At 56.6% G+C, this 12,356-nt stretch overlaps 1 protein-coding gene across 2 annotated transcripts in view; it reads left to right on the top strand.

Moving 5' to 3' along the window:
- The window catches only part of LOC101636672 (zinc finger protein 862), a 49,395-nt gene that overhangs the window by 1,550 nt on the left and 35,489 nt on the right, over nt 1–12,356 (top strand). Inside the window, exons 1-4 of one of the 2 annotated variants that reach the window (XM_004682885.2) lie at nt 219–363; nt 977–1,101; nt 1,451–1,554; nt 2,106–2,368. In XM_004682885.2, coding sequence (XP_004682942.1) covers nt 983–1,101; nt 1,451–1,554; nt 2,106–2,368 — 486 coding nt within the window. In that variant the 5' untranslated portion in view covers nt 219–363; nt 977–982. Of the gene's footprint in view, nt 1–218; nt 364–976; nt 1,102–1,450; nt 1,555–2,105; nt 2,369–12,356 lie in introns of those variants that run through there. The other variant, XM_012725697.1, reaches the window with a different exon arrangement.

Below are 12,356 nucleotides of genomic sequence, written 5' to 3'. Positions count from 1 at the left end.
GTCGGGTTCTTTTGTGCAGCGCACCGCGGCGGGGCAGCCCGCGCCCCCTCCGCGCGCCCCCGGCCCCCGCCGGCTCGGAGGAGGGGGCAGGCCGTCTTGTTTCCCCACACCCCTCCCAACCGCCGCTGGCTTTGGGGCCCCGGTGGGGAGCAGCGGGCTGATTAGCCGAGGAGCAGGGGTGTGGCCAGCGGGGCCCCGGGTAGTGAGTCACACACGCTGCTCGCCCAGTCCCGGGCCGAGCGCGGCCCTCGTCCCAGCTTGGAGCTTCGAGCTGCCTGGCCTGAGGAGTGTCCCCGGGGTTGGCATGAGGACCCTGGGGTGCCGAGGGAGGGGCTGACACCCAGCCGGTGGTGGAGGCGGGCGGTAAGCAGCGGGCTGGGAAGATTTCCCGAGAGAAAGTGGGGTGGGGCTTGGAGTCGGGGCTGGCCTGCCTCCCCCACGGGACCCCCCAGGCCCCGCCTGTACCTGCTCTGAGCTGGCAAAGCGGGCCCGACTGCATTCCCTGGCAGCCTCAGGGTGAGGGGCTGCACAGCAGGCCATGAGGCCATTCCGTGGGCACTGTGCCCGGCCCGCCCATCCTGGGCCCCCGCTGGACTCGAATAGATCTCCCTTTCCTGCTCCCCACTGCAGTTTTGTGGGGCGGCTGCTGTGCTTCCTCATGCCCTTTGCCCTTTGGTCCCCGGGTCCAGGCTGTACTTTCCAGGCCTGCCCGCTGGCCCGAGCTGCCCCTCAGTCCCTGACGCCGAGGGGCTGGTGGCTCCAGCCATCCCCAGGACCAGCCCGGGACAGAAATGGCATTTCCTCTTGGCCCCGCCACAGCTGTTTCTGTTGTCTGTGTTCTCAAGCGCTTCCTCTGGGGATGGCAGGGAGGGTAACCAGACTCCACAGGACCCCCGCTTGCCCTCTCCCCCACTCACCCCTCTTCCCTGTTTCTTTGATCTTCTTCCTGTGCTGGTCCCGCCTTCCACGTCCCCAGGACAGAATGACTGAGAACATGAAGGAGTGCCTGGCGCAGACCAAGGCGGCCGTGGGGGACATGGTGACGGTGGTGAAGACTGAGGTCTGCTCGCCACTCCGCGACCAGGAATATGGCCAGCCCTGGTGAGGCCCTGTGCGGGACAGGCGAGGGAGAAGGGGCCTGGCTGGGCTGGGCTGGTGGGAGGCCCTGGGGAGAGCCCCACTTCCTATCCACCGCCCTTAACCTGCTCTGGGCAGCTCTGGGGCCCAGCACTGAGCGCTGGCTCTCCCTGACCCAGTGACTCAGGAGATTCTGGGCTCAGGTCTCGACTCCTCTTTCCACTACCACCTGCCCTGGGCAGGCAGGCACCTGGACGTCTCTGCCTGCTCCAGGTCCCGGTGACGTCCCAGCCAGGTGCTCAGCTCCTCTGCCCACCGGCCTCTCGCCCCCTGACGGCTTCTTTGCTTTCTTTACCGGCCCCTCCCCTGGCAGCTCTCGGAGACCAGACCCCTCGACCATGGAAGTGGACCCCAAGAAACTGAAGGGAAAGCGTGACCTCATCATGCCCAAGAGCTTCCAGCAAGTGGACTTCTGGTGTAAGTGGAACTTGGGGCCCTACCTGGGCTGCTCCCCACCCCCGTCTCTGTGTAGGGAATTGCGGGAGTAACACACGCTCACCTGTTATGAACCAGACACGGGCCCCGGGCTCATTCGTCCTCATCAGTGGTCACTGAGGTGGCCATTTGTGGCCAGGTGAGGGTCCTGAGGCGTGGTGGGGGTTCAAGCACTTATGGGGATCTCCCTCCCACACACACATAATTGCCTTTCGGACCCAGGCCTGTTGGACTGGGAAATCATGCTTTTTCTGCTCCTTTTTTCAAACTGGAAACGGAGGGAGCTACTGGCCTCTGTAGTCTGGGTGGACGCATTCTTGGAGTCTCTAGGGAGAGACATGGTTTTTGCTGCTGAAAACCCAGTGGCCTGTGGCCGACTGGGGTGGAGCCAGGGCTGGGGCTCCCATGCAGAGTATGCTTTCCTCAGGGCTACACTGTTCTCGGGGTGGGCTCCCCGTCATTCTCCCAGCCACCTCCAAGGGGCTCCTACCTCCTGGCAGTAGCTGAGGCTCTTTCCTCTTTACCCCCTGCAGTCTGCGAGTCCTGCCAGGAGTACTTTGTGGACGAGTGTCCCAACCACGGTCCCCCGGTGTTTGTGTCCGACACGCCGGTGCCCGTGGGCATCCCGGACCGCGCTGCCCTCACCATCCCCCAGGGCATGGAAGTGGTCAAGGAGGCCAGTGGAGACAGTGACGTGCGCTGCATCAACGAGGTCATCCCCAAGGGCCACATCTTCGGCCCCTATGAGGGGCAGATCTCCACCCAGGACAAATCAGCTGGCTTCTTCTCCTGGCTGGTGAGTGCCCCGCTGCTCGGTGGGAGAGGGTGCAGGCCAATCCCGAGGGAAACCAGCAGGGGGAGCTGTATTCTGGCCCAAGCATTTTTCACTCCAGACTGGTGGATAATGGCTGTTGCTGTCTCCTTGCTGGAGCAGAGTGGCTGTGACCTTGCTGGGCAAGCGGCATGCTACAGAGCGGTGGGGCTATTTTCCCATGAGTCCTTGTGTGTGCCTGGCCAGCCATTTGTGGCATAAAAGAAGGGCTTACCCGGGTCCTTGTCTGCAGAGGGTGATGGTCGCTGGGGGCTTTGGGGATGCAGAGCGTGACATTCAGCTGAAGAAGCAGCAAAGCCAGGGTGCTGGAGGTAAAGCCTTCACACCACAGACGTGACCCTGTGCAGGGACGGCCACTCCGCTGGGGGGAGAACAGGCACCCGACAAGCGTGTGCATGCGCGGCTTTGCCCCGGTGGGGAGCCCTGGATGCCCTGGGATCAGGGGAGATAGCTCATCGAGCTCAGGAACTGGGGGGAGCCCGAGTTCAATATTTCAGCCAGCTGTGCTCTTTGCTGTCTGATGTGATCTTGGACATGTCGCTTAGCCTGTGTGTGTTCTGTGGCGGGATAACCAAGGGTGATGGTGAAGATTAGATGAGTTGATGCTGTAAAGTGCATAGACTCACACTTGCCCTGGTTAGAAACTGCAGCTGCAGTGGCCCTACTGACCGCGTTGGGCAAGATCCCTTTAATTGGGCCCTGAAGAGTCAGTAGCAGTCAGTGGAAGGGGGGGGGGGCTGGGCGCCAGGAGGCTGCTGCTGCCTTTCCAGCAGAGGTTGTGAGGTGGAGAAGAGGATTCCAGGTAGGAGGTTGGGTGGGGCTTCAGGTGAGAAAAGGTAGTGGCTTAAACTTAGGTGCTGTGGGTACACTGGAGAGAGACTTAGGAAGGAGAAGCCTCACGGTTTATTGGTGGAAAGTGGAGGCGAGGAGAAAAGGCCCTCAGCGAGTAAGAGGAATGCTTCTCAGACAGAACTCGGCCGAGCCTGAGCAGAGCTGGACGGTGGGGCAGGAGAACAAGGTGGGTTTGGAGGCGGGGGCCGCTCCCTGCCCAGAGACTCTCCTGCCAGGCTCTTGCTACTTGGGATTTGTTGGTGGACTAGATCGGACGTAAATTCTGCCCTCACCATTGTACTGAGGGTGGGGGATGGAAGGAATCAAAAAGTAAAATAAGTATATGTGAAAGTGGGACTTTGCAAGATGATGGTGTGACTGCGAGGTTGGGAGAAATGTGCAGAAAGGGGAATCTGTGTGGCCAGAGGTCACGGAGGCCTGATGGCGTGGCTGTGGTTGAGGGGGAGTGCTCCCCAGGGAGGTGGGGGAGGCAGGTGTGGTGGCCCGCGGGGTGTGATGGGAAAGCAGGCGCCTTCGAGCAACTGGAGGGGAGGGGAGGGTGGGCCCCGAGAGGGTGCAGGGCTTGGGAGCATGGCGGCTTGGCCAGCTGGGCCCAGTGGACCAAATTGGGCCTTTTGTTCTTCTAAGAACCATGAGGAGCTTTCATGTTTGTTTTAAAAAGCAGCTTGGGCTGCAGCTTGGAGAAAGTTTGGGTGGGGAGTGTTGGTCAAGACCCATGCCGTGGTCAGAGCTCTGGCCAGTCTCGGTTGGCCAGGTGGAGGCTTGGGCTGGGATGGGCAGAGACGTGGACACCAGTGAACTGGTCCGGGAAGCGTCTCAGAGATAACAGGCTTGAATGACAGTAGAGTGATGGACCCAAGTGAGGGAGACTTGAGTGTCCAGGACGGTTCCGGCAACTGACCCCTCCCCATGGGGCGGTACTGGTACCTCTCTGAGCCATGGGCAAGACTGGAGGAGCACTGGGTCGAGGGGCGGAGCCTGATTTGGGTTTGCACTTGGTGCCTGTGGCGTGATATCAAGGTATCCAAGCGGCCGAGTCATGCAGGCAGTTGGCTGTTGGGGTGGGAGTTGTCACTTGTGAGTCACCTGTGCTCAAGGGTCTGTGGGACCGAGATGCGGACCACGACCCAGGGAGAGCAGCCCCGAGCGGCAGGTGAGAGGACCTGGGGCCAAGCTTCGGGGAACCTCAGTGGTCAGTGGTTCACACTAACCACTCGGGTAGTGTGGTTAACGTGGGGGACCGGAGGAGCTGCCTGAGAGGAGGGAAGACCCGCAGACAGGTTCCCCCACTCCTCCTTCCTCACCGCTGTGACATTTGGAGATGTATGGAGACATTCTGGTTGTCACAACACCAGATGGGAATATTCTGCCAGCAAGTGGAAAGTGGAGGCCAGAGATGCAACAGAGCTTTTCAGGCCCAGGACACCTCCCACAGCAGAGTTCTGACCACAACTGTCAAGTTCTGCGGAGGAGAAGGCCGCAGCGGTGTGGGGGACAGAGACCTCACTGGAACGCTCTGTCCGGTGCTGTCACCCCTCAGTTTGATTGGCACTAGGCCAAGGGGGCTTTGTTTTTTTTTTTTTTAAAGGATTTATTTATTTATTCATACAGACCTTGGGTACAGGCCAGAGGTGCAGAGGGTGAGAGACTTCACCAGAGACAGAGTGGGGAGCAGAACAGGCAGATCTATGAAATACACTGCTGAGGGGAGCAGTGGGCGGGTCAGGAGAGGTCTGCCACGCCGCGTGGTCACCTCCGGGGCAGGCAGGAATGGAACTCATGCGGAAGCGGCTTTAGATTCTCAGTGCTGTGCTTTAACCCGCTGCGCCACCAGGGAGGGCTTTGTAAGTTCCTGTATATTTGCTCTTCCTTCACAGTTTTGAGTCTCTGCCCCCTCAAAACAGTGGGATTTCCTCAATGTGGAGAATGCCTAACACAATCTCTTGTTATGTTAATGGTGATAACCCCCCACCCCCAACTTCTGGGGAGGGGGAAGGGAGTGGAGGTTGATCCATATTCGTTTTTCTTTTTTAATGATTTATTTATTTATGCACACAAGAACTAGAGTACAGGCCAGAGGTGTGGGGGGATGAGAAGATTCACCAGAGACAGAGTGGGGAGCAGATCCACTGAAATACACTGCTGAGGGGAGCAGTGGGCGGGTCAGGGGGCTCCGAATAGCTTTATAGTGCTGTGCCCTGACCTCTTGTGCCCCCAGGGAGGGCCCGGTTGATCCATGTTTCAATGACCAGTGGGCTAATCAGTCATGTGTCCGTCATAAAGTCTTCACGAAGACCCAAGTTGGACAGGGCTTGGAGAGGTTCCAGGTTGGTCCTCGGGACTGGGGGCCCCTCCCCATGCCCACCCTCTGCCCGTGCTTGGCTCCATCTGGCTGTTGTGAATGACATCTTGTTGTAAGAAGACAGTGGTCTAGTAGAGCGTGTCTCTGACTTCCAGGAGCCGCTCTAGCAACTTAAACCCAAGGAGGGAGGGCATCGTGGGAACCTGAGCTGTGGCCGTGGGTCGGAAGCCCAGGGCCTGCCTCTGCCGTCTGAGGGGGCAGGGTACAGCCTTGGGGGACGCAGCCCATGGGTCTGCCAGTCACCCAGCAGAGTGAAGGCCTGCGTAACTTTGGCAATTAGAGGACCAGGAGGGAGTCTGTTGTTTAGAGAGACATTAGCATGCTGTGAAAATCCAGTGGAGGAGGCCTACTAGGGGAAATACTGCCAAGAAGTGGCTGAATCTGGTCCCGGCTGGCTCGCTAGAGGCCAGACGCTCCAAGGCCGATGGGGCTGCCCCCTCCCAGCGTGTCCTTACCTCTGGTGTGTGCGTGTGCAGTGACCAAGTAGCCTCAGGACGCATCTGGCAGAAGAGGTCCTGTCATTAAACAGCACGTGGCTGTAGAGAGAACAGGGATGGGCTGTGTGCTTTGACATCACCTGTGGAGGTGCCCAGGTGGGGACACTGAGTCTGGAAAAGAGGAGGTAGGCCAGCGTTTTCTGTCACCAGCAGGATGTCCGGGAGGCCTGGAGCAGGTGGAGTTGGGAAAGAGGAATAGACTGAACACTGCCTGCACCTCCTGGTCCCCCAGAAAGTTCCCCGTCCGATTCCTGGAACCCAGGAGAAACGAATTCTGTGTGGCATGAGAGGCTTGGCAGATGTGCTTCAGTTAGGGCCTGGATGGGGAGGTGATGGGCGCTCCCAGGGGAGGACCTCCCCGCTCTGCCAGTGCAGAGGTCAGGGCATAGCCCGGGTGCCCGCAGTTGTCACCTGGCTGACCTCTGCTCCTCCGTGCCGTGCCAGAGGGCTTTAAGGAGTTCCTGTGTGGGAGACGGGTCTCGGGGTAGAGCAGTGAGGGGCCCCCAGGCCTGACCGGTCATGTGTCCAAATTCAGTGCACCTCATGGAGAAGCAGCCTCCATGCCCAAGGCCCCAAGCTGGCGGGAGCAATGCGCATAGGTCACCCCCTGTTCTCATGGAGATGACAGTCCAGCCGCAGGGGCAGGGCCGAGGTGGGTGGAGGAGGCGCGTTCCACAGGGTGCTAGAGCCAGGGTGCTGGGGACTGTCCTGCTGCGGGGGCGGGGAGGGGGCTTGGCTTGGACTGGGCAGGTTGGAGAGGGGTCAGGAGGGACCAGCAGTAGGAAGCTGATGGCTTCTCTGCCTCAGGGAATGTCAGGGGAAACTCTCAGGCCACACAGAGGGAAGAGCTGTTGCCAGCACCCCAGAGTTCACACCTGGGACAGCCCGTTGGGCCAGGTGCGGCTTCTGACCAGGCTGCTCCCCGGTTTGGGTCTTGGGATGTAAGAAAGGGAAGGCTGGGAACCTGGGCCTTGGAAGCTCTGCCGGCCAAGAGTGGACCCGAGCCCGGGGGTGTAACTCCTGGAGGGTTCCTCCGGGGATTTTGGCACTACAGCTTGTGTACAGGGAGGAGCGGGCTGGAGGCCGCAGGGCCACGGGGCCCCAGAGAGGTATAGTGTAGGTGGCTCAGGAAAGTAGAACGTGTGTGTGTGTGTCCTCAGCCAGGGCCTGGCTTGGGGAAAATATCTCAGAGAAGTGGGCTGCATGGGAGAAGGAGCCCGAGGGGAAGGCAGAACCACAGTACTGGTTTGGACCAGGAGCCGATGCCCCCACCCTGATTAAGTTACGTCCTTTTGTCAGTCCCACCCTAAGTCACACTATATTGTCCTTCTTTGACCTGCTGACGCCTTCCGAAGTCTGGCCCTGTCCAACACGATGCGGTTCTTTCCACGACTTGTCGTGACTTGGGCAGTGCCATTAGTGGCGAGTGCCGTGTGAATGTGTATCATGCACCTGCCAGGTGTCGGGTCTGTGCTCAGCACTTTCCTGCACAACCTCATGGGTTGATGACTGTGAAGTAGCTATTGCACAGCTGGACAACCAAGGCCAGGAGAGGTCAATCGCTCCGCAGGAAGCTAAAGAGTTAGTAGCCAGAGCTGGTTTCAAACCCCAGCAGTGGGACTCCAGAGCCCACCCTGTTCTCTGCAGCCTGCGCCTTTCTGCCTCCCTTTACTTACCTCACCGGTTCCTAACTCCTCATCCTTCCTGCCTGGCACATATCTCCCTCCCCATCTCCCAAATCTGGGGGATGCTGGTCCCCCTGTATGCAGTGAAGCTCAGGGACAGTCTGGGTTTCCGTGGGCCCCTGGGAGTCTCCACATTGCAGGTCTTTGGTGACCTGACCTTCTGGGTGGGGGGTTTGCACCCACTTCTAACTGCTTAGGAAAGAAACACCCTGTCATCTCAGTGGAAATTATAAACCTTCTAAACCATTGCCAAGCTTGCCGGGCTGCCCCCAGACACTGCAGAAGAGACGAGACTGCAGGGATGTGCGCCCTGCCTTGCTCACACTTGGGAAAGCAGACAGCAGAAGAAAGAGGAGGCCAGTGCAGGGTTTTCCTGAATGTTTTTCACTAAGGACCAGTCTTGTTCCAGAAAGGGTTGAAGGCAGCTTAGTGGGGTACATGAAATATTACACGATAGCCTAGGAGAGAGAAGAAAGAAAAACAAGGGTGGAGACCCTGAGTGGAGCCAGGAATGAAGCTGCAGATGCTTCCCACAAGGAGCTATAGTTGTGCTCTTAGCTCGGTGGACTCTAGGTCTGGCAGCCGCGGGCCAAGGTGAGGCTGATGAACTGCCATGTCTGATCAACTGGGGAGAAGTCCCCAGGGCCCCCAGGAGCCAGCCCTTCCCAGCACCAGGGCTGGAGGGGAGGCCGCAGGTGGAGAGCTCTAGACAGCGGACATGGTGTGGTGCGCTGCTGCCCGCTGTCTCCGCCGGACTCCTGCTGTCCTGGGGAGAAGCCACCATGAAGCTACGTGTCAGAGTTTCCATTTCCACTGCTGTGGTAAAATGCTAACTTATTCTAGAACCTGAAGTTGGATGTGGTGCACCTGCCGGGACAGACTCAGAAACCCTGAGTAACTGGGAGAGGTGGAGTGGCAGAGACCGTGGCGGTGCCTGGGGAGATCAGCGGGAGCAGGCAGGAGCGGGGATGCCCGGCCAAGGGGAAGAAGGGGCCGTTTGAGAGGCCAGCCTGGTCCGTGTGCACGCATGCACGAGGCTGCTCGAGGTCTGGCCACTGCCACGAACCCTGTTGGAAATTTTGAACTGCAGAGAAGTTGCTAGAATAGCACAGTAACACTCAGGCTCTGCATTTGGTCACCCACTGCTCCGGTACATTGTGCGCTCTCTCAGTATGTGCACCTGTGAGGGCCCGCGTGTACACACACTCTTGTTTTTCTTTTAAAGATGTGTGTGTTTATGTATACAAAAACTGGGGTACAGGTCAGAGGTGTGGAGGGTGAGAGGATTCACCAGAGACAGAGTGGGGAGCAGAACAGGCCGATCGACGAAGTACACTGCTGAGGGGAGCAGCGGGTGGGTCAGGAGAGGGCTGCCGCGCCATGTGGGTCAGCTCCCTGGCCGGGGATCAAACTCACGCTGAAGTGGCTGTGGATGGCTTCATAGTGCTGCGCTTCAAATCCTTTTGCACCTCCAGGGAGCCCCCTGTTTGTCTTCTGAGCTGTGGAGGTGCAACTGCAGACTTCTGGCTGACTGGGCCATACGCACCGTCTGCCAGTGCCTGTCATAGCGAGCCAGGCTCCGTACACAGTACGTGAGTGAGCGGTATGGCTGTGTCCCAGTGAGATTATTCATGAGCACCAAATTTGATAAATTTTGTGTGATTTCCAATAAAATGATAGAAGTTGTTTTTGCAATCACGGAAAAATTTCAGAAACCCTGTTTATCTCACAGGTTGTATAAAAACCAATGAAGGGAGTTAGATTGGACTTGGACTCTGTCCTGCGCGTGTGTCTAAGTAACATGATGGCCACAAAAAGATGATCGCACCCGGGAATTTTCCCTGTCTAAACTACAATCCACATTCAGATTTCCCAGCTGGCTTGTTAGAAATGCTGGTTGTTTGGTTATCACGTGACAAACTAAAGCAAAGTTCCCCCCAAATAGAGCAGCCAGTGAGTGAGCCCTGGCCAGGAGAGAGTCTGTGACTCTTAAATTCTGTTCTGCTAGAACAAACGTTGTGAGCCGTGAGAAGCTGCTCCGGACGGCGCTGGCATTTCCAGGGCAGCCTCCTCCTCCCGCGGCCTCTGCCCCTGCCCCCCAAACTTCTGCTGAGTTGTGATGCCCATCTCTCTGGCGCTCTGGTGACTTCTAAGGTGCTCAGGGGCCCAGTGTCACATTGGTTTATGCTAATGTTACTTAAATGCGTACAATACAGGGAGATAAACTGCACTTATTACAGCTTCAAACAACAATAAAACCAAGACAGATTACAAATGCCAAATGAACAGAACTACATGCACCGACACAATTCAAAAGAACAGAACAGTCTTAATGTGTTGGAGGAGGTTGTCGTGCTGAAATGAAATTGCTGGTGATGAGGTGAATGTGCTGGTGACTAGGTACCGCCCTCTCGGCGTTTGGCACGCACGTGATTTTGGTAGTCCGTGAGCTCTGGAGCTACTTGTTGCTCTGTTTGAAACACTGGGAAATCTTGGCTGGCGCCGCCGCGATGGCCCTTCATGGTGTGTTCTTTGCCAGGCTGCATCATTTACGTGTTAGGTTTGCATCAGCTCTTTTTTCATTAGCTCATGTCTCCTAGTAAGAACTACTGTTGTGTTGTCAGCCATTACCGTAACTAGCTTCCTCTAACTTCAGGGGCGTAGAGCAGGGGTCCAGAACTCTTGTGTTAAGGACCAGATAGTAAACGGCTTAGGCTTTGTGACTGTGATCAATCATCACATGATGCAGTAGTGATCTCCTTTTGGTGCATTGTCAACCATTTGGCTGGTGGGCCGTACCCAAGCAGGTGGTGGCCTGGCTAACCTGCAGGCCCCGGTTTACCGGCCTGGCGCGGAACAGCCTGCCTTCTTCATTACACAGGCATCTGCTGGTTCACTGCAGTTCCTCTTTGTCTGGCTTGTCAGCTGGTTAAATTCAGACTTGTTGGGCTTCTCTGAGCGGCTCTGTGTTGAGCTACAGTTGAATCATCTCAGCTCTTCTTCTGGAGGCTGGTGGGCTCCATGTGTGTTTGTTCTGGGGCGAGAATAATGGATCAGGGTTCCTTCATGTGTCATGTTGCATTGTGTGTTAGCATTGCTTCGGTCAAACCAGTCACAAGACTGAACCCAAGGTCTGGACGACAAGAAGGACATGCCATCCCTGAGACTCCCAAGTCTGGTGCAGAGTCACCACCCCAAGGGGATGGGGAGGACCAGAACTTGGGCCAGAGGTCAGTCTGACCTGGGCCTCCTCACCTGTCAGAAGCACAGTGTTCTGGAGGAGTGAAAATCTCATGGTCATCCCCATAGATTGACTTTTCAATAAAAAGTTGAATTAAAAACTCATAGAGGGCCCTCCCTGGTGGCGCAGTGGGTTAAAGCACAGCACTGAGAATCTAAAGCCGCTTCCGCATGAGTTCGATCCCCGCCTGCCCCGGAGGTGACCACATGGCGTGGCAGACCTCTCCTGACCCGCCCGCTGTTCCCCTCAGCAGTGTACTGCGTCAATCTGCCTGTTTTGCTCCCCACTCTGTCTCTGGTGAATCCTCTCACCGCCCCTGAGCCTCTGGCCTGTACCCCAGTTCTGTATGCAAAATAAATAAATCTTTAAAAAAAAAAAACAACTCATAGAACTTTTAGATCCTGAATATATCCAAAAAACCTCATTTGAGAGGTGTTGATTTCTAGTAAACTTACTGACTTAATAATAGGCTTTCCTGGTGTTTAAAAATTCCTCCAGAAGAGGTCTTGTCTGACCCCCAGAGCTTAATTTAGAACCTCTGAATCCTGGTGGGTCCTCAGGAAAGGCTCAGGAGGGTTGGTGGAAAACAATTAAGAGCTGCCTTTTTCTGAGCGCTGAACAATTGGTGCCTTCACCCTGTGCCCTCATAGTGCACAGGGGACAGGTATTCCTGTCCACTTTGGCAGGCTGGGAAACACAGGCTTCAGCGGCCAGTTTGCTCGCCCAGGGTTATGCAATGAATTGTGGGGCCAGACTTAAAGCCAAGCCCTAAGCTCCCAACCGCCAGCCCCACATGGGACATGTGCATGGCACCTGGCATTCCCTGGGCTTATTACACTCCCCAGAGACCGCCTGTCTCTCCAGGGAGTAGAGGCATTTCACAGGGCATCAGGCGTTGTTTCCTTTTCCTGTCTGATGGCTGCTGGTGAGCAGTTGGCAGATTCTGTCTCACGTCCTTATTGAGGTAGAAGCTGCATACACTATAGTTCACCCAGTCAAATTGTCTAATTGGACAATCTAGGAGCTTAACACATATGTACAACCACCATTGCTCAGCTTAGACCACTGCCATCTCCTCAAGGAGACATTCCCTCCCTGGACGGAAAATCTCATGGTCATCCCCATAGATTGACCTTTTCCCACTCCTGGATGGTCACTGGTTACTTTTCCTCTTTTCCCTATTGTGGATTTTCGTATGAGTCAAACAGTGTGTCATCTTGTGACTTCTGTCACTTATCTGCATGTTTGCAGGGGTCTGCCATATTGTAGCACTTCTCACTAGGTCTACACATCAATTCTTTCTTTTTTTTTTTTT

This window comes from Condylura cristata, unplaced genomic scaffold, assembly GCF_000260355.1.
Source record: "Condylura cristata isolate star-nosed mole 26May11 unplaced genomic scaffold, ConCri1.0 scaffold00015, whole genome shotgun sequence".
Lineage (NCBI taxonomy): Eukaryota > Metazoa > Chordata > Mammalia > Eulipotyphla > Talpidae > Condylura > Condylura cristata.
Note: the sequence above shows the minus strand (reverse complement) of the source record. Positions and strands in the feature narration are given on the sequence as shown.